This window comes from Eufriesea mexicana, unplaced genomic scaffold, assembly GCF_001483705.2.
Source record: "Eufriesea mexicana isolate 0111107269 unplaced genomic scaffold, ASM148370v2 scaffold2928, whole genome shotgun sequence".
In the NCBI taxonomy this organism is placed as follows: Eukaryota; Metazoa; Arthropoda; class Insecta; order Hymenoptera; family Apidae; genus Eufriesea; species Eufriesea mexicana.
The window spans coordinates 62,969-84,493 of NW_016911035.1; the positions used below are offsets into that span (position 1 = coordinate 62,969).

At 54.8% G+C, this 21,525-nt stretch overlaps 1 protein-coding gene across 1 annotated transcript in view; it reads left to right on the plus strand.

The window, feature by feature from the left end:
• The first annotated feature begins 13,565 nt into the window (after positions 1-13,565).
• Positions 13,566-21,525, plus strand: part of LOC108550777 (calphotin) — a 58,196-nt gene continuing 50,236 nt past the window's right edge. Inside the window, exons 1-2 of the mRNA XM_017904634.1 lie at positions 13,566-13,928; positions 20,786-21,122. Coding sequence (XP_017760123.1) covers positions 20,886-21,122 — 237 coding nt within the window. The 5' untranslated portion in view covers positions 13,566-13,928; positions 20,786-20,885. The remainder of the gene's footprint in view (positions 13,929-20,785; positions 21,123-21,525) is intronic.

A 21,525-nucleotide genomic window follows, 5' to 3' on the forward strand; every position in this document is an offset into this window, starting at 1 on the left:
GCGGAGTCTTCTTTCTCCTTTGGCTCCGTTCTCCAAATCCCTCGCTTCCTGGTCTCACACCGGGTCCACCGATTCGCGCGCCGGCCCTGTCCTGCTTAATGAATTTATTCGCCACACCTAACGAGGCAAAGGCTTTTCTTTTCGGTTGTTTAGATAGAAATTTACGGAAGGTGGAGCGACGGAGAGAGCAAGAGCCGGGTTTCGAGGAGTTAAGCCCGGGGACTAAACGCGCGACATGGTTTCAGACAGGGCTTCTCTGGAATATATCTAGGAGCACGTGGTTTTCAGGCACCGGTGGAGTAAATCCTGGAGAAAAATCTCGTCTCGTCCAGCGAGCAGGAAGTATCGAATTAACGCGTGATCTCGTCGTTGGAAGACCGTACGAGCGGCTTAACCTCTAAACCAACGCTTCCAGTTGCTCCTCTCTCTCTCTCTCTCTCTCCTCCTCTCTCTCGCTTGTGGTTATACTTATAGTAGCGCTATATAGTTTACGGCTTATGCTTATTCTGCTCGGGCAGCCCGATAGCTTGGAACCGACCAACAGGTTCGGGATACCTTGTCCTGGGTCAGTATCCCCCGGGTATTCGTCTACTAATTCGTGCAGACCGATTCCACGTTGGTTTTGTTCACGAAAACGTGTCTCTTTCTCGCGATCCCTCGATCGTACGGGTATATCGTCGAAAGTCGCGACGAATTTCAGCGGGAAGTTTGAACGAACGATTCCGCTGGCTCGCAGTTGCATCGCGAGGTTAGCCGACTCGGCGTGACTCGGCAGTCCTCTTTCTCCAGGCCGCTGTTCGCCTGGAGAACTTTCCAGCCAGAGATTAGGTAATCACGGATGAATTGGTGTTCGACCTCGGCGTGTAATTCAAAGCGTAATCTTGTTTCGGGCTTTGTTCGTCCCTGATACTCGGAGAGCATCTCTCGCGCGGAAAGATGGATGTCCCGGCGAATTACGATCCCTACATCTGCCAGGCCGCTGCCGCGGCTAAGAAAGCGGATCAGATGCGAGAAATTATAATTTAACACGATGATGTATCCGCTCTGTTCCGACACTCCTCCTTTTAAGCCGTACAACCTTGTCTAAATATCGTTTCGCGTCGTTCCCCGAGCTGTGGGCCCGTTTCGAAACCGCGATTTGACCGTTTTCTCGATCGAGTCGGATCGTCGTTGCGCATGCACACGTACACGTGTGCACACACGCGCGCGACCCGCACGGCATCGTGGGAGACCGCGTAATATTCAACGACCGGAGGAACGATCTTTCCATTTTAAAAGCCGCGATGCAGCGGCGAGCGGAGATCATCTTGGCAGATTAAGCCAAAAGAGGATCGTGAGTGTCGAGTATCGCCTCGTAAAGGTCTCACGGATTTTTCTCTCGGACTCGCGGGGCTCCTTGGTCGTCTCGAGCGTGTACGATAGTCGCAGATTAGGCACGGGTTAGGCACGGGTTAGGTACGGGTTCGACGCGGATGGGTTGGTCGTCGGGGAACGGGATATTTCAAAATTCCCGTCCCATGGGCGTCGATAGCGCGCTAGAGGCTGCTAGAGGCTGCTAGAGGCTGCCAGAGATCGGTAAAACGCGCAAGAGAACCCGGGGACGGGTGCTCTGTTCTCGAACGTTGGCACGCTGACCACCTTTGCGGTAACGTTATACCGAAGCCAAAGGATACCGGAACACGCAGTGGTGGGACATCGAGCCGAAACTTGTGCCCACGAAGATTTCGCGACCGATCGATCCCGTCTCTCCCGTTCTTTGCTTTCGAGTTTGCCGAGCTCGTACTATTTACAGCCTGCTTATCGCAGCCCTCGCGCAGCCGAATAGCGGGAAACTTTGCTTAGCTTCGCATTATCATCCTCAAACATACAAACACTTTAGTGCATATTTACATTTTAAGTAGCAGGGACAGGGATGAACGGTCGTAAAGTCCGCGAGGGCAAGGATCACGGGGTGACATCGGATTTCGAATTATCCAGTCCACGATCTTCCAACTCGTGTTGTGTACCTTTCCATCCGACTTTCACTTTGGACTACGTCCCCGTGTGACTTACATTTTTATCAGGACAAACGATTGGACGGAATCGATAAACGGAGGCTGGCCCGAACTTGGCGGAGGCTCGAAAATCGCGTGCTGCCCGGCTAACGAGCTGTTCGGATAAGAAATCTCGTTAACCACGATAGCACGCGTGAACCGACCTTGTCTGATTTTTGCCACTCCACCCTCGCCCGTGTGTCCTTTCTCTCGCGGTGACTCGTGGTACGCCGAGTGTCTTCGGGTTGCAGCGCGATATAAGCATTATAAATAACGCCATTGGGGGAAGCGTTTGTCCTTGGATATCATACGAGGATCGTGTACGTATGTACCGGCGCAAACGTCGAGAGGGAGAGGTCCCTCTTCTACGCAAAGTTGATTGTCCGGCCTTGAATCCGCGGCCAGATGTGCTACGAGCGCCCTGTCGCTCGTACACGCGCATACACGCGTGTACCGCGAGCCTGTATTCCCGGCCAGATTCGTCCCAAAAACCTGTTGTGCTGGTATCCGAAAATCTCGATCGATTTGACAAACGAGTGACGAGAGCGGCGAGACGTGTGACGGGGGTCGAAGGGGGGTACGCGCGCAACAGTCGCGGAGGATTTTTCCCACCCGGGAAATATTTCGTGGATGACGACGTCGATAAAAGAGATATCGTCGAGGAGGGTGGCGTGAGCGTGGCCGATAAGCGAAATTCGTGGCCTCTGTAGAATCTGGTTCTTTAATGAGTCAGCCGGTGATTGTTTCGCGAAGCCAGAGTGGCCCAACCCAGTGTCCTTCGACTTGCCTGCCGGTATCTCCCCTAAATATGGAGTCTCCTGGCCGTGTCCCTCCGTTTCTCTGCATAGGGATAAGCTCCGAGCCATGGGGTTGGTCGTGTCGGCTTAGAATATTGCGGGGGTGGCCACCGGTGGAGGAGAACCCCATGAATCATCCGACGTACAATCAATACGAAAGCACCGACCCTCCTAGCTCACCGTCGAAGCGCTGGAAACACGTAGTTCGCCACGAATCAGCTTGCCAGAGGGTGCCTGGACGTCCTCGTGCTGCCACCGTGAAAACCCGGCAACGGGTAACCCTCCCGGGCAACCTTCCACGCTCAGTCCATGCGAATTTTCGCGTTTCCTGCAAGGGATCGTTATTCCGATCGCACCGATGCGACGTGACGCGACGCGATACGCGACCGTGTGAGGTTGTCCGAGCTTCTTCCCCTAGCCAGCGGCGCGTCATTTCCCTCGAGGATCGCTCGCGGACGTTGGCGATGGCTTCTCGACGTCTCTCGATCGGGCATTCCAGTCGTTGGCGCGTCGTAAAAATTTAGGGAATGCCTTTGAAAGTGGAAGTCCAGAGCGGCAGGCAAAAGTCGTCTAGGTTTTCGTGGAATTTCGTAGGAAATTGGAAAGTCGGACGGCCGTGGGCCTCGGATTTAGGGGCGTTAGTCATCGTGACAAAATCCATCGAACGCGCACACGCCTTTGTTTCCCGATGTTCTCCGATTAGATAAACGCTGGAAAGACGCTCGTTATCGCCCCTCGTCGAGTTTTAGAGACGCTATTTCTACCCGGCAGCGAAAGTATCCTAGCGACCTTCCAGTTTCGCCGGATATGACCGAAAGATTTCGAGACCTCCGCGCCACGGATAAACGATTTTGTTTGAACGAGAAGCCGTACCGGCGAGCCGTTTATTGCACTTCCAGCCATCCCGCTGGATAAAGTAAACCGTTCGACGGATTCTCTGCCATTTTTATTGCCCCGGGTGGTTTCGAAACGCGTCTTCGACGACGACCCCGGCCGCGCGCGACTACGCGTTCCCTTCAGCGAGGGCGGCGCGGACGATAAACTTCTGCTCTTGAATCCGAAACGAGCGAGCCGACCGAGGCGGAATTATTTTTCCTCGCGAGAAATCGCAGGTGCACGCTGGCTTCTTGCCTCCAACTTAAACGAATCACCGTGTTGAAACGGTGAAACGCTCCGTCTCACTCGCCGGTTCGCTAATATTCCTCTTCCCTTTTGTAACTGCGTGTTTTCAATAGAGAATCCGTCCACCACGGCCGACCGACCTGCTCTCTCTTCTCCTTCTTCCCCTCGCGGATTCCGGTCTCGTTTTTCCCATCCGTCTCATCGATATTCCGAGTTATATTTTAACGAGTTTGTTTTCCTCCCGATAAGAGTCGTAAATGCTCGTTTCCGTCTGTCACGCTCACTTGCGATCGCACACGTTGACGCGCGACTATGGTACCATCGGTCGCCGCTGATAGGTCTCGTACGGTGCTGCTAATTGCCCAGAGAATGGCGTAGAATGGATTAAACGACCTCACAAAACGTAGTTTCCTCGACCATTCAGTCTCACTTACGGAGAAGACGCGTAGACTCGCGCGTTCCAGCGACGCGACGCGAGCGCGATTAATCGCAAGCTCCGATTTTGCAATGTCGTTAACGGTCGCGCGATCTTTGCGATCTTCGCGATCTTCGCGATCTTCTCGTCGTTGGATTCTACCACCTTGTCTTCTTTCCCCGTTCCCTCCACTGTTCTCTCGACTCGCGTCGAGAACCACCGACGCTTTCGGCCATTTAAAAACGCGCGCACGCATCTGCCGCTGTGCGACCTTCCATGCACGCGCTTTTTCCACGCGCTTCGTGCTCGCTCGTACGCGCTTCACGCTAAAGAAAACACGGCGCACCGTTGATTTAAATGGACGCGTTTACATGTGTCGGTCGCGCACCGGCGTCCGCGAGGGCCATTTAAATCAACGGCGCCCGACATTCGGCCCGGCTGAAATTCTCCGAACGTCGAAAAAATTATCTCCTTCGTCCGCCTTTCTTCTCTCTTTTCCTCCCTCCCTTTTTCCCCATTCGCCGATAAAATCCTCGCGGCGTAATGCACGCACGCACGCGACGCGTCAGCCGGCCCCCGGAATTAATTGCGCGCGACAAAAGAGGAAAGTTATGCCGGCTTTTCCAAATGCTTTTCTTTCACGCGATTCCCCCTCTAATATAATTGACGCGTCGACGCGTCGTGCTCGTTTTTTAAAGTCGAGACTTTCGGCTACCTTTATTCCCCGTAATTGGCGGCACCGCGGTTTCGCTTCTTTAAGATCGTGAGAGAGGCTCGTTAAAAGTCACGGTTTTCGCGAATTATATGCCCGCGATGAAATATCTAACGTGTTTGTGTGTCCGTGTCGCCTAGAGAATCCGGGACGCGTAGAGGTTAAGCGCGGAGTTCCGTTGGATCGGTGGAGCGTCTCTAGCGACGCGCTAGTCCCTAGTTCCGCCGCGCGGCGCTAGTGTCGCGGTAGCGAGTCCGCCATGGCGGCGACCCTTTACAATTCCTCACGAATTCTTTACAAATCCTTAACGAATCGTTCTGAAACGTTACTACGCGAGTGGACCGAGTCTACCCGGGCACATTCAGTGTACACTCTCGCGTTTCTCGCAACGTGGTTCTCTAGTGACGTATCTTCGCGAGCGAAGCGAGCCAAGCATCTCGCGTGACGCTTAATTAGAACGTAATTGCCCCAACGCAGGTGATTTACCGGCCGTGACAACCGCACTGTCCCACCGGTGACGCGGAATGGCCGCGCGATTAGCCTTTTAGGCAAAGTCTAGCGCGCAAATTACGTTCGGTCAGGGTTACGCGCACCTGCACGGTGGATTATACTCCGCGGCTGGTTCCGCGGATGAGACAGCGGCCGGCTGCTCGAATTCGTCGGCGAAGCGGAGGAATTTCGGACGTTAATTATGCGTGCGCTGCGTGCATTCCATCGTACGCTCGCGCGTGCCTCGCATGCGAGACGGAGAGAGTCGGATCGAGCGCGTAAAGAATTTACGGAGCAATCGTGGCACACGATTGTCCCGGTTTCTCGAGCGAGCGAGACCGCGCGCGATTCGCGTGTCTCGAAAGGTCGCGAGAAAGAGGTCCACGGCGGAGGATATTCCGCGGCGTAGAGACGAAACAGTGGCGCGTATCGGGTAAAAAATTCATCGACGATGCGTCTCGGTGTCGGCTCGTGACGCGAATGCAGCGAGAGGAAGGACGTTTAAAAATTGACTTTCCCTTGGCGCGAACACGCATCGTCGAAGGTCGACGCGCAGCGCGGATCGGGGGGATGACCGGCAGGTTGCGTCGGTACCGGTGGATAGGGAAAACGAGAGGCGGTGGTCGGTCGGCGAGCCGATCGGACGATATTTGCACGTGCGAGGAAGGAGATATCGATGGTCGGTTCGGAGCGGACAAAAGTTTGCCACGGGAAGCGGGCGCGCGCTCGCCGTGACGCGGCGCGTTCGTACGAGCGCATTCCGGGTGGTATACGTGCACCGGTTTTCGTGCAGCGCGGCGACGTGTGCCCGATCCACGTTCGTCCCGATACGGAGCTCTAGGTTTTCGCGTGTACTCGGCGTGCCCGGGGATGGCTGGACGGTGAAAATAATTTCGGGCGCCAGCCGTCCAGAGTTCCGACGGATGCGAGGGTTTCGTACGACCGATGAACTTTTATTCGGAAGTGGAGGTTTAACCGTATTAAAACGGCAGGTCAGCTGAGCCCCGGCACTCGGTGCGTCTACGCGTCATTCGTGAGTGCGTGGACCGTGCGTTTAAGGTCGCCGGAACCGGCGACGAATAATATAATATTAGCGGTCGTTGGTGCTTTGAAGTCACGAAGGTCCACCCGCCCGGCGGGCTTGATTCGTAATTTATGGCCCGATTCACTGCAACGATTCTGTGGATCGTCCGTGATTGGGATATGAGTAATTACGTCGTTGATTTCCTTTCTCATCGAATCAGCGCGCCACGCGGCTCGCAGGGCGAGCGCGTCCTTCGTTTCAGTCGATGGAAAGTAGAATTGGTTCGCGGCGACTGTACGCGGGTATAGGTACATAGGTGGCGCGTCGGGCTGATTTTTCTTCCGTGCACGCCGTTCCAGCGTCGCGTTAGTCGCGATAAAGTAACGCGATAAAATAGTCCAGACAAATAGCGCGGTGTTCGGTTCACCGTGACACGGGTAAATATTTGTGCCTGGAATGGCCGATGGAGCGTGGTCGCGGCAAATGCAAGCTGAATTTCTAACGCGTCCTTACTCGTTGCACTCTGCCACTCTGTCCGCTATCTCGCGTTTCGACTGTTCGTAGGCGCGCGCATGCGCCCGCGACTGCGACCCGTGCGCCGCCACGCCGCGTATCGCGTTTCGCGGCCTAACGATCTGTCCGGTTATCGTTACCCGAGAACCTCGTGTCCCGTTCAAATTCGTCGTTTCGAAAGAACGCGTCGTATAATTAATCGATGGGGACATAGGACACAGGAAACGCGTAAATTCCGTGGAACGGTCTCGGAATCGTGCGTGAAGATGTCACGATAATCATTCGCGAAGGTTCCTCCGGTAGAGGGTTAACTCGGTCTGCGAGCAATGGCGGATTCGAGGAAGTCGACGACGCGCGTGGACGTTCGACCACCTACGTGGAGGCTGATAAATTTACGCGTGTCGAGGAAATCGGCCATTGTCGGGCAAATCCGCTCGGTGAAAAGCTTTCTAAATCTAATGGCTGCGAGGGTCGGACGCGTTCGAGAAGAGAGTACCACGGTTGGCATCGAATCAGAGACGCTGCGCGCGCGGCCTTGTGCTCGATTGCATTTTCGTCGAATTACGATTCGCGCGATATTCCATCTGGTCGTTGACCTTCTCTCACGGCATCGAAATGCGTGGGCGTTCATTCATTGGCCAAGAAAGCCTGGACGTGGCCGAAGTATGTACTTGTGCCATTTGGCAGCGTGTCATAGACACGCGTCGTACATCTTCATTAATTGGCGCCTCGAATAGCACGCGTCTACGCAACCGACTACCTTTTACACTCGATCCACTCGGCTTCCCGTCCACGCGTTTTAATTGCTTCGTTTCGAGCTTCGTTGAACTCGTTCGTGGGTAGGTCGCGCATGGACACGATCGCGTAATGCCTCGATAAACGGCCCAACCAGATCGACGATTCCGTCCCTCGAGCTACGGGACCGTTATCGTGGCCGTTGGATCGTCGTCGAATCGACGCCGGTTCGATCGTCGATTATCTAGGCGAAATCGAGACCGTGCGTACACGCGTCAATGGCGTGGATGGACGATCGGATTTTCAAATATGTACGTCGGTACGCGACATTCTTCGAGTAGTACGTTCGCGCAAACGTTGTCGTAGTCGGTGACTAAGGTGGAGCTTCCGTTTCCGGCAATGAACGTGCCGTATACGAGCGTCGACACCGTCTATTACACGCTATATTCGTACGCGGCTGCCCAAGTCGTTCTTTTCCAACGTAAACCAGCCTATTCCTCTGTTCCTGCTGCGATATTTTATTTCTACACTCCCAGCGTTTCGTTTCACCCACCATTTCGTCGAAACGTCCCTCCTGTACGCGAATTAAATTTTACCTGTTCGTTTATTAAAATCCGCGAGCGCGCCTCGTCGTCGGTCTGGTTACTCTCTCGGTCGTCCCACGAATTCGTGGAAAGCCTCTTTTCGTTGGCCGTGGCGCGTGCAACGGATATCCGCTGTATCTCGTAAACAGGGACAAATACGACGAGCTTTGGTATGAATTTTTGCCATTGTCTCCGAGAGCTGAGCGAGTAAATCTGCTGCTACGTCTCGTCGCGAGACACCCGGTATGCGCGATTTAGGACGGGCAAATTACGCGGTTAATTAACCGGTCTCGCGTCCTACTGGCGTTCTTTATTTTATTTTTTTCTTTCCTCGTCTAGCCGATTTATCTTTCTCGCGAAAGTTTGGGAAAAGAAGCGCAAGCTGAGAGGGGCAGGAATTACGAGCACTTTTATCCCCTGGCCGTTAGCCACTTTATTAATTTAAAGGGTATAATAGTCGTCCGGGCGAAGACACAAAGGCTAACGTGGCGGCTGCATCTCGGTCGGAAATGCAGCGGCCGTCTCGTTCCTTCGTCTCTCTTCTCCTTCTCCTCGCTTCCGTTTCGATCGCAGCGTAGGAGAGAAAGCTCGCGGCGCAAAGAGGTGGTTAATAAATTAGCGTGCTGGCTCTCTCGAGGTTGTACTTTTCGTACGCGTCACCGCGAACGAAGCGTTACACGGTCGATCGAGTGCGCGCGTTATCGCCGCGTATCATGGAAATCGCTTCTCCGTTCGCCATATGCTCGCTCGGTGTACCGTTGTCGAGTCTCCTTAGAGAGAGCCGGTTTTCATTTCCTGCCGCCGCGCGAAAGAATGGCAAACCTACGTCGATAGCCTCTCCCCGCCTCTTTTTGCATACTCTCGATGCCCGCTGCGGTCTGTCGTTGCTTCCTTTTTTCCGCGCATTCTCGCGCATTCTCCGTGCCGCGCACGCGCACCTCGCCGCGACACCGCCATTGCAGTCGCTAGTTGCGGCGAATTAACGCGCGTGGCGCGACGTTGTTAACGCCGCCGCGGAGAATCGGTTACGAGCGCGACCCGAGCGATTTTCAGAGCGGAAACTCGTCGCAAGCGATGGTTGGGCTCGAAAGAAGACCACTGTCCGCGTCGTTTAACCGCGTCGGCTATTCGCGCGAGGAATCATCGCGGCGAACAAAGAAACCCCGCGACGACGTCTCTGGTTGACCACGGGCATTGTTCGTCGATAAGGATATCGCGCTGTGGAAACGATGACTGGTCGTTGTCGCGTCTCTAATTGGGTTAACGCGCTTCGCCGCGAGGTCCATCTTGGAAAGAATGCCAATTATCGCCGTGGTCGTCGCGATGGGCTCCGTCGTTTTCTTCGTTCGAGGGCGAGGAGACACGGGGGAGTAGTCGCGGGAACGAAGGAGAACACGAGGCTGGCACGATCGGGAGAAGATAACGGGGGCTAAGTAGAACGACGGAGGGTAACCGTGAGAGATTATTCGGGTCGCGTGGTTAATCGAATTTATTATTCCACGGCGACAGCGCGGTCCTCGTGGGTTGCTCGATTAGCGAAAAACGGAGGAACGACCGATAGCGGAAGATAGATTTCAATTATTCGCCGGCGTGCCACGCGCTCTAATAGCGAGCTGCTTCCGAAGAACCGCGCGGGCTCCTAAAATCGATTTCCATTAATTCGAGGAAAGCCATTATATCCCGGTTTTGGGATATATACCCGAGTCTCTCTCCGTTCTGTCACTCGGCTTCTGCTTCGGCTTCGTCGCCAGTGTCTTCCTCGCGATATTACCCCGTCTATCTCGTGATCGCTGCTGCCTATTAAGTCGCGGCAAGAGGAGCAACGCCGTGAGTGGCATCGTTACCAACGATTCGTACGCGTTACGGTTTCGTCGTTTCGAGTGAGTAACTCCGCTAGTAACTGGCTAGAACCGTTCGACTAATTACATCTCTTCCCGTTCTTTATCGCGATCCTAGACATCATCCACCGCTTTCCTCGGCTTTCGACCGCGATCGAACGCGTCCACGGTCGTTCCTCGTCGTTGAGCCTACCGCCATTCGAATTTCCATTTTATAACCTTCCTTTAAAAATTCGTCGTTTTACTTTATCGGTAACTTTCGAGAGATATCCCATTCTTTCCAAGTTTGATGTTTAAATCGCAACTGAGCGGAAATCGAAAGTGTATACGAAGTGAGCACTAATTACAGGTGTCCTTCCCAGGAAAAGAAAATGGTAATTACATACCACGGATATCGAAACACACCAGGAACGCCAAACTTTCCTTATTTTTCGACACATCCGCGACAAAACGAACCTATAACTACCTAAGTTAACAATCCTTAAAGTTACTCCAGTTCGATCCTTTGCTATTTACCACCGCTTATATACGGGTAAATCTAGCATTTTTCATCTCACGATGACTCACACCATGCCGCGGGTACGAGCGCAAACTCGCGAAGATTTTTTGCTCGGATCTAACGCGGTCGGGTAAAAGTCGTTCGCGATGCGGTTGCCGATATCGTCGAAATCGGCGAGGTACAAGACCAAGAAAATTTTCTCCCCTATTTGCACGGGTTGATACGGAATCGCGGAATGCAGTCGGGTGAATGAGCGTGTACGAAGAGAATCGGACACCGAGAACCCGAGGAGGCGGCTCTCGCATCGATAAGCGATTTCCGGCGAACGCGCGAATCGATCGCGGGGAATCGAGACGGATCGGCGAGCTTACGCATACCTCTCGTGAATTAGCTTTTCTTCGATGGTTCTCCGGTATATACCGAGAAATCGATAAATATCCGCGCGATTTCGAAGTTGACCAGACGAGTGTTCCCGCACGTAGTTCGAAAATCGATGCGAGGACACTGCAGCTGGGGGCGGGGGGGACCTATGCTCGCGAGGGGTGCAGGGATTTTACCTCGCGCTGGTCGAAAAGCGACGCGGCGCGACGCATCGAAGTCTCTGAAGGACGAGAGAGAGAGAGTTGAACGGCTCGACCGGCCGCGCGCGGTGTGCCTAGTCGGAATTCCGAAATTCCGGACGCGCCGAACTGTTATCTAACTCTCTCTCGCGGCTGGACGAGGCCCGACGATGTCGGTGCCGGTGTCGGCGTCGGAGCGTTCCTCCGGTGCCGTTTTTCGCATTAGTCACCGCGACGAAAGGCGAAAGGCGGCTCTCGCGCAGCGCTGTGTGTCCGGTCGTAGGCGAGAGCAACGGCAGGTATACGTATTTTGTTTCGCTCCAACGACCACCGTAGTTGTCCAAACAACCGACGATTTCCAGGTAGAACGCGCTGTGCAATCGCCGGAGATTACGGGACAGGGGGCGGTCGTCCGGATAATCTCGCGACTCTAATTGCTTTGGAAAAAAAGAGATACGGGAGAAGAAGAATAAGAGGAGGAGGAAGGAAAATAAAAATAAGGTGAGAGAGAGAGAGAGAGAGAGGGGGAGAGAAAGAGAAAGGAGCGCGTTGACAGCGGTAAATTCGCGATTCCTCGAGCGTCGTTCGAGTTTCTCGAATCGATTTCCTGCCGCTCGTTAAATTCGGTCGAAACGCGTTACGGTAGGTCGTTAACCGACGCTGGGACTCGTATCCGAATGCTAACCGGCGTGTTTTGTTCGGTATACACACGCTCGGGACAAGCTGGATCGAGAGAAACGTCGTGGCACGTGGAATCCCGTGGATCAGCAGGTAATCGGGAATCGTGGAATCGCGGGGAGTGGTGGGTTACACCGTGTGGCGTAGTCGAAAAAGAGCTGACCCTGAAAACGCGTAGATTCCGTTCCGGAGCGGCACGTTGTCGGTCGCGATCGGAGGAGGTAGGGAGCCCTTCGTGACAGGACCCCGCCCTGTACAGCGGAACCCCCATACCCCGAGTTTCTTGGCGAGCTCGAGCAGGGCTGCCACCATCCGAACCGAGTCCCGGGGTGCCGGGCTGAGCCGGTACGCTCCTGCCTCCCGTCTATCCCGGAGCTCATTCTTTCTCTGACCGTGGAGCAGTGCGGATCGCGGTTACACGGAGCGGCGCTCGGTTGTTGGAGAGTGAACGGGATATACGCGAACGCGAGTATAGGGGAAAGGCGAAGGGAAGAACGGGCTGGGCACGCGCGTTCGCGCGAAGCAACGATCGTCATTGTGTCGCCGTGATCGTTGTGGTCCTTTGTTGGAGAAGAAGCATTCGCGGAGAAGATCGGTGTCGTTGGTTGGCCGATTTTTACCAGTTTGTGCGTGTTAGCCGGGCCCTCCCCACGCTCGACTTCCTCGGGACAAAGAGAGAGGAGGTACGCGAACGCAGCCGAAACTCCGTTCGGCGGGAACAAAGGAACGGCCGTGCCGCGCCGCGCCGCGCCGAGCCGAGAGATCGGAGCGAAGAGAGAGGAAACGCGAAACGATCGATCGTTGGCTCCGCGTAGTCCGGGGACTCGCGATAATCGTCCTGTGCCTGCCGATTGGTCGTCACGCTTCTCTCGTCACCGGGGGTGAGTCTTCGCGTCTCGCGATTCAATCCGCTCCGTCGCGTACGTCGCGACGACGACTCGCCGGCAATCTCGTCGGGAAGGTGAAAACGACGACGGTGTACGTCGCCCTCTACGCTCTCTGTATACGTACGTGCGTATGTGTGATTTTCCAAGTTTTCAAGTGTGCGTGCGTGGGTCTCGTACGCGCGCGAGGGTACGAGAAGAAAAATCGGGAGAGATTTTCGAGGCAGAGGAGCATAAGTGTAGGGAGAAAGAGAGAGAAAGAGGTAGACGGGAGTGAGAGAGAGAAAGTGGCAGGAGCAGGGAGAAGGAACGGACAGGATAGCGGAAAAGGGGGGACGGGAGCGAGAGAGTGTATGCGTGTGTGCGTGTGTGCGAGCGAGAAAGGGAGCGAGCGAGCGAGCGAGGGCTAGAGGAAAAGGAAAGGGTGGGAGAGAGAAGGAAAGGAAGGAAGGAAGAAAGAAAGAAGGAAAGAGAGTGAACGCGCTCGCGCGCGCGCGTGAATAAGAGAGTGAGAGAGGGAGGGAAAGCGAAAGAGAGAAAAGGAAAAAGCGAGCGGCTAGCGAGCGAGAGCGAACGAGCGAGCGATACGTTGGTGACAGAAAGACGGTCGGACGGACGGACAGACGGACCGACAGACGGACGCCGCTTCCCCTCCGCTTCTCTCGCCAGTCGGTCGCGCGTTACCGAGCCAAGTGGATGAGTTCGCGAACGCGCTCCCGCTAAAAGCCTCTGCTCGCTGTCTGTGCCTGACTGTTGTTGTAGGCGACTTCGGTGTTCCGTTTCCTCTTGCCTCTATCGTTCGTCGTCATCGTCGTTCGTCGTCGTGGTCGCCGCTGTCGCTTCACCTCTCGTACTCTCGTATCTGTCTAGACGCCACGCATCGTGCTACACGCCCGCCACCGTCACTACTGCCGCCACCACCGCGCCTCCTCCTCTCGGAATAATATATCCAGTGTGTTTCTTGTGCGGAGCAGCGACGAGGGACGCTCCTCCACCGGAAAAATTTCGCCTCGTCGCGCCACTTACGACGCCCTCGACTACCGAGGTGAGTAGCACCAGTACCAGTACCAAAGCACACCCCGCGATCCTTTTTCTCCGCTCCATTCCGCTCCAGTCCGCCCGTTATTTTCGCCGGGTCGCGCGCGCTCCCTGTGAACGGTGCACACCTCGTCGCCGCGTGTCGCGCGCTACGTGCCGCCGGTATTCGATTCGACGCGCCGCCACCCTCTCCTGCTTTTCCGTTCGTCGACCCGATACTACACCCCACGCGTATCCTTCGGACCACGTCCTTCTCTCCTACCCTCCGCCGCTTTCCACGAAAACCCAGAGTCACGCGCTCCACGCGTAGTAGCATCGCGCGTCGAGCGGGATTTCGAGTGTGTACCCCCGCGCCATTTTGAAAATGGGCAGCATCAATCGATATAGCGAGAGCACCGTGCGGAGCCGGCTCTCGATTCCAGTCTCGCTCTCCAACGGTTCTTCGCCTTTCGTTTCTCGCACGAATTCGTCGAAACGGATAGTTTGAAAATCGCCAAGTCGCCTATCGTATCGTATCGTATCGTATCGTATCCGGTCGTGGCGTGTGGAGGAGAGACACCGAGCGTTACACGTAGCCGTGATCGGTCGGAAAAGCCACGCACGGTCGCGTTCGCGATCGAAGAATCGTTGGGAGCAGCGGCCGGTTACGCCATCTTGATTCCTTCCCCCACCACTCGCCCGGTATTAACCCCCGAACGATCGACCATACGCACGATTTCGAGAGACTACTACCGGTGTGACCTTTCCCTCTGGGCACGATCCATCGGAATCTCGCCGATCGGCCTGGCCTCGCGCGTGCTATTCGCGTGTTCCGTCCAGCTTTTCCATCGTTTCTCCTCGATCGTTCGCGTAATCACGGGACCATCGGATCGGGAAACTCGGGACTACGACTGATCGTGGCGCAGCGAGAAAACTCGCGGAAGACTTTGCCCGCTCTCGCGGATTTAGCGTTCGCTGTTACCATGGCAAAAGAGGAGGAGAGGGATAGAAAGGAGATACGTTCTTGCCAAGCCGGGTGCCTTAAACAGAGGCGACGTGTCTGCCTGCCTACCTACAGTGTTTCTCCCCCTTCTCTCTCTCCTTTGTGCCGATTTTGCATAGCAGGCCTCTACCTGCCGTGCATTTAAAACGCAGTCAAGGCTTCCACGGAAGCGATTGTTGTCGCTCGGGGAATGGCAGCCGGTGGAGAAAGGCCGAGAAAACGCTGGTCGGACTAGCAGGCCAGTCCGTCCATGCATCTTGGCCTGTTCTTTTCCTTCGGGGCTCCTTCCACCTCTCGTCCGAGATCCACGATCTCTCTCTCTCTCTCTCTCTCTCTCTCTCCTTCGTCTCTTCTTCTTCTTCTCTTCTGCTTCTTCTTTTACTTGTTCTTTTTATTCTTGCCGTTCTTCGTGGTCGGAAGGTAGCCTCGTTGGATTTCTTTGGGCCTGCCGGTTGCCGAATTCGAGCGATTTCGCAGCGAAGCCCGGCCACGGCGTCCATCGGCGGTCGCGATTTACGCTACCGCGCTCCTTCCTGGCCCCCGTTGCCTTTTTCCCTCCTTGCGCCGCGATCGACGGCAACCAGTTTCAGCAGTGGCAAGTCCACGCCATCCACGCGATAACGGGTCGTTAACTTGCCCACATCTGCCTTTCTCTCGTTTACGAGAACGAAGAAAAGAGCTGTTCCGACTGCTTAGGCAGACGTGCACGCCACGTCGAGTGCCTTTGAAACGCCTCGCGGCTCGACCGGTTTTTCGCCAGAAAACTGTCCTCTTCCCTTCCCTCCTTCCTCCTTTTTCTCTCTTATCCCCACTTCACCTCCTTTTTTCTCGTCTCTTTCTTGCGAACATCGATCGCTGGTCAAACGTCCAAACGAATAGGTTTCGACCATTCTCCCTCCCCCTATATATCTCTCTCTCTCTTTCTCTTTCTCTCTTCTTTCTCTTGTTTCGAATAATTCTCTACGTAAAACTTTTCCATTCATTCTCTCTCTCTCTCTCTCTCTCTCTCTCTCTCTCTCTCTCTCTCTCTCTCTCTCTCTCTCTCTCTTCGTGTTTACCAACGCCTTTGAATTCGGCTCGCAGGGACTTTCACCCTTGGCGGGCAAGGTCCGCGCCGCGCGGTGTTTACACGCGCGAAGGGTGCACACGCGCGCGACGCACCGAAAATAGATCCACGTACTACTCCGGATATGCGCGTATTTTTAAGCCCACGCTCCACCCGGGCGTACCCCGTTGCTGGCCTCCGCGCCTCACCTTTCGCACCCTGCCGCGCGTCGCAGGGTGAAAGAGAAAGACAGCTTTCCTCGTTGGCCCTTTGCGTCGAAACCGCGACGATTTTCATCCTTCCCGTACGTACGTACGTACGCACGCACGCACGCACGCACGTGCGCCGCGCCGGATTCGTTCACGCATGCGGGACACGCGCCTGAATACGGGCCGGCTACGTAGTCCTCGTCATCCCCGTCGGCGTCGGCGTTGTCGTCGCCAGGTCGCCCCGTGATCGTGATTCTCGATTTCGAGAACAGCGGCAGATGTCCTTTTCTCGACCGTCCATTATTCGCCTAACATCCCCGCCTGCGCTGCGAGTGCTATGTCAGGGAGCGTTAGTCCTGCGAAAATAACGCGCGATTGATTGAGCGTTACTCCCGCCCCGTTACTTCGTGGGAACCGAGGCTGCAGTCTGCTCTCGCACGCACAGCTCGACCGGGAAAAACAATTTTCTTTTTTTCCTCTTCCGCTTTTCACTCCCTCTTTTTTCCATCTATTTAAGCCCATGTTTTCTCCGGCCCTGGTTCCCCGCTGATTATTCCACGACCCGACCCCGCGTTACTCACCGATCCCGAGGATCCGCGAGATCGTCGGTCCCGAACAAAGTCCTCGGGTACCGGTGGTGGTATCTCGACACCGCGCGAAGTTCGTTTGAACAGCGATTAACCGAGCACCTGAGTCAGCGCGAGTAAACACGCGCGTCGAACGCGTTATCGTTATCGTTTCCATGGAATTCGGCGTTCCGCGCGATCGCGCGTGCCTCGGCGACGATGTCGCGGACATTTTCTCATTAGCGCGGTTGTCGAGCGTGCATGCCGTTGGAATTTAGTTTCCCATAGGCCGCGTGTCGGCGTGACACGCTCGTCGAGGCCGTAATAGTCTTCGACGGCAGTGACCTCTGAATGCGCTTATTAATCTATTGAGCGAATCTGCAGAAAGAAATCTCGCCGAGCGTTTTATTCGCTCGCTCGAACCACGGATAATTACTCGTCCCCGTCCTCTTTCTCCGACCGACCACCTCGAGACGCCGCGATCGGGATGGAAAAGTGACGGGGCTGGAATCTCGCGGTTTCCTGGAGAAAAATGCGCGGAAGAAAACGCGTCCCGTGAGTCAGAGGAATGACACGATTCCCTTGGCTGTTTGCCCCGTTCGCGGAAAAACGATTCTTACCGGAGCGAGTCGTTGAACCGGTATTCGAAGCGTGAATCGATGGAATAAGCGGGCTCGATGGCGACCGACTTCCTTTCGCGCTCCATTATCTGACACGACGCGCTCTTTCGCTGGCGGTCGTGGCGAAAATTCGCTGGGAGGGACGAGGAAAAACAGAAATTCGCTGGGAAAGACGAGGGAAAACCAAAATTCACTGGAAGGGACGATGGAAAACCTGAATTCGCTTGGAGAGACGATGAGAAACCGGAATTAGCTGAGAAAAAAGAGGGAAAACCAAAATTCGCTGGGAGGGAGAAAGGAAAACCGAAATTTACTGGGACAGACAAGGGAGAACCGAAATTCGCTAGGAGAGATGAGGAAAATCCCAAAATTCGCTGGGAGAGACAGAGGAGAAACCAAAATTCGCTGGGAGGGACAAGGAAAAATCGAAATTTGCTGGGAGATACGAGGGAAAACCGGAATTCGCTGGGAGAGACTATGAAAAACAGAAATTCGCTGGGAGAGGCGAGGGACAATTAAAATTCGCTGGGAAAGACAGAGGAGAAACCAAAATTCGCTGGGAGGGACAAGGGAAAATCGAAATTTGCTGGGAGATACGAGGGAAAAAACCGGAATTCGCTGGGAGAGACTATGAAAAACAGAAATTCGCTGGAAGAGGCGAGGGATAATTAAAATTCGCTGGGAAAGACAAAGGAAAATCGAAATTTGCTGGGAGATAGAGGGAAAACAGGAATGCGCTGGGAGAGACTATGGAAAACAGAAATTTGCTGGGCGAGACGAGGGAAAATTAAAATTCACTGGGAAGGACAAGGGGAAACCGAAATTTACTGCGAGAGAGGAGGGAAAACGGAAATTCGCTGGGAGAGAGGAGGGAAAACTGGGAACGGGTGGTGCCGGTCGTTATCCAACGGCGACGCGACTCGCGACCGACGAGATGGACTAAATATAGGGTGGCGAAGCAGAGAGATAAATCGTAGGTTAGAGTCTGGCGAGGAAAGGCTATTTTTCCCGCGGGATGATTGCACGCTTCCCACGGGCGGAAAGTCCGACACGTGTTTTCACCTCGCTACTCGCGCTCCACTTTCCCGGTCTAACTCGCCCATACCGAATCTATTTTTTACCATAGTCGTAGGCATCCCGAGTGCCCTCGCGGGTGCATGTGTTCGCTGCACTCGACAGGGACCTAGCTACGTAAATATTTGTCCAGCCTCTTCCTCCTGTCTAATATACGATCCAGACTAATTGCGCGCTTCCTGCTCCTCGTTTCCCTGTCCTTTCCCAGCCCTTTCCCTGCCTTTTTCCGTCCCCGGCATTTCGCCCTAGGAATCCTCGCAGTACTTCCCTGGCTGGTAAAACTTCGCGAAAGATTCGCGTTTTCGTGATAATTCTATCGAATTATCGCGACGTTTCCTCTGATCCAGCAAACTGTGCCCCAATCTATTTGGAAAATTCGGAAAATTCCAAAAAGACTAGCACCTGTTACGTTTCTCGCGTACGCGATACGGATCGATGGATCCCTTAACCTTCGCGATGGTGTCCGACAACCACCCGGTACACGAGAGACCGACAAACTGCGGACGCATTAGCGCAAGCGCGGTGCAAGCTAGAACGCGGCTGGAAAGTGCAATGCACCGCGAATGGACTGCCAGGGTCAAACGCTGTTATTCGACCCCGGCGATATACGCTACGCTACCTCCGTTTCGGGAAACGCGTGCAGAGTAGCCTCGGCCATCGGCTTCGCGATTGCTCCCGAGATTCACGCGGTCCGAAAGCAAACAGAGCCGACTCCTATTCGATCCACCTACTCTCATCTTATCGAAAATCCGAGCCGCGTTACTCGCGACCCGCGAACAGCGCTCTCGAGGAAATCCAGACTCGCCTCGCGGAACGCCTCGCGGCAGCTTCGAGTTAGCGATGCGAGAGATCGGTCGTCGAACACGCTGCTGCATCGTTGGCGAGTCTATCCGACAATCTAGATCTCGATTTTTCTCCCCAGTCGCTGCAGACGCAAAGAGTACACTGCCGGTCCTGGCCGCAGATGCGTTACGCATCGCGGCCGCGAGCTGGGCATCGGTGCGTAGCCACTCCACGTGCTCTTTAAACGCGTCTTACACGCGAATGCGCCTGCTCTCGTGTTCGACTTCGCCTCGCCGTGCCAGTTTTTCGCAGGCCTCGCTCGAACGCAACGGATCGCTTCCTCCTCCGCCGCGAGAGAAGCTCCGGATCGACCTCGGCACCGTTAACCGGCGTCCCGCTCTTTTAACCGCTCTCAGCCTATTTTCTCCGCGCGATAATCGCGTTCTTCTTTTTCCCCACGCGTCACTTTCGCGCCGATCTCGCTAATTCGCGCAAATCGCTCGGAGAATCGGACAGGAGCCGACGCGAACGTCTGAATCTTCCCCCGGCACCGGTCAGCCTCGACGTTTAATTCCCGAGGAATTCCTTTCTCGCGAAGCGTGTCGCGTCGCTGTATGCCCTTTCTCTTTTTCTCTTTGTCTCCCGTGCGCCGAGTTCATATATTATTCATTATCACCGGTATGCCTCGCGATTTCTTCCATCGGCCGTGTATGGCAGCGAAACAGCCTCGTACGAAGGTTTCGCTACCGAACTCGCTCTCCACCGCGAGCCATCTCCTCGAGCTGCGTGCACCTGCGCCGCGCCATGCCGCGAATCCAGAAGTCGCGCCGCGCTCCAGTCACGGCGAATCGCGTATCACGCTACCGGTCTACCCGCATACCGATACGACGCCGGTTTATCGAGATTATTCGCGTCGTATCGTCCGATTCGTTTCGATCCACCGATTAATTCCGTTGAGACAAACGCGTCGTGGATACCTCTCGATCGATTCGCGAAAATCGGTTGCCGCGGAAATCGGTAGTCGCTAAAATCGGATGTCGAGACAAACGCGTCGTGGATACCTCTCGATCGATTCGCGAAAATCGGTAGTCGCGGAAATCGGTAGTCGCTAAAATCGGATGTCGCTGAAATCGGTTGTCCTAGAAATCGGTCGTCGCGGAAATCGGTAATCGCGAAAATCGGTTGTCGCGGAAATTAGTAACCGCGAAAATCAGTTGTCGCGGAAATCGGTTGTCGCGGAAATCGGTTGTCGCGAAAATCGGTAATCGCGGAAATAGGTAATCGCGAAAATCAGTAGTCGCGAAAATGGGTTGTCGCGGAAATCGGTAGTCGTGGAAATTGCTAGTCACGAAAATCGGTAATTGCACGTGTAAAACTTCGAATTTGTTAGCGGAGATTCGCGAGATGCCTTCTCCGTGTTTTCTCGCGAATCTTTCCGGTCACGTGGTGTACGCGTCGACCTGTTGTCGAATCGATAAGCGAGGAACGGGGAGGGCTGATAAACGGCGTGTTCCCCGCAGCCAGTGGCGTCCTTTGTCCAGACTGTTGCGCCAGAGATTCGCTCACTTTCGCCGCTTGATTGCAGGTCAGTTTTATACGACGCGCGACACCTGATCACAGCATCCGGGAAGCGCGAACGAGAGACAGGTGAGCCAGAAGGGGATAGAGAGGCAAAAAGAGGAAAGATGGGAGCGAGACAGAGCAGAAGGTCCGTGGATATAACGACGACTCCGAAGAAGGAGGGGTTGCCCGCCGAAGGAGGTGTCGGGGATGCCGCCGCACCTGGCGATGGCAAGCTGGAAAGGATCGAGGAGACCGACACGAAGCCCACCACCAATGGAATAGCGCCGCACACGGACGTGGCCGAGGATAAAGACAAGGATAAGGACGACGCGACGGAAAAGGAGAAGGATAAGGAGAAGGTGAGTGAGAGACCCATTAGGAATCTCGACGTTTCGCTTTTTATTTCTCCAATGGGAAATCGTAACGAGCGTACGCGATAGTGTAGGGATCGGATCGGCGATAGAGTCGTTCCTGCCTCTCGTTTAACTCCGCGTCTATCGTCCGGACGAATAACTCGCACCGGATATGGAGCTTCTTCGGCTCGCGACAACCTTTTTGCTCCTCGTAAATGCCTTTTTGTCCGAACAAATAGTTGCAAACGTTATAATCGCGAGGAGTTCGAGAGGTCGATAACGAGAATGCGCTCCAGATCGGCTTATGCCGCTCGATGGGACAGGTGGAACGCGCGGTTTTCGATCTCCTCGCGCGCGCGCGCGCTGCGATTCGAAGACGGTAAAGACTGTGCAACCGGAGGACTGTTAT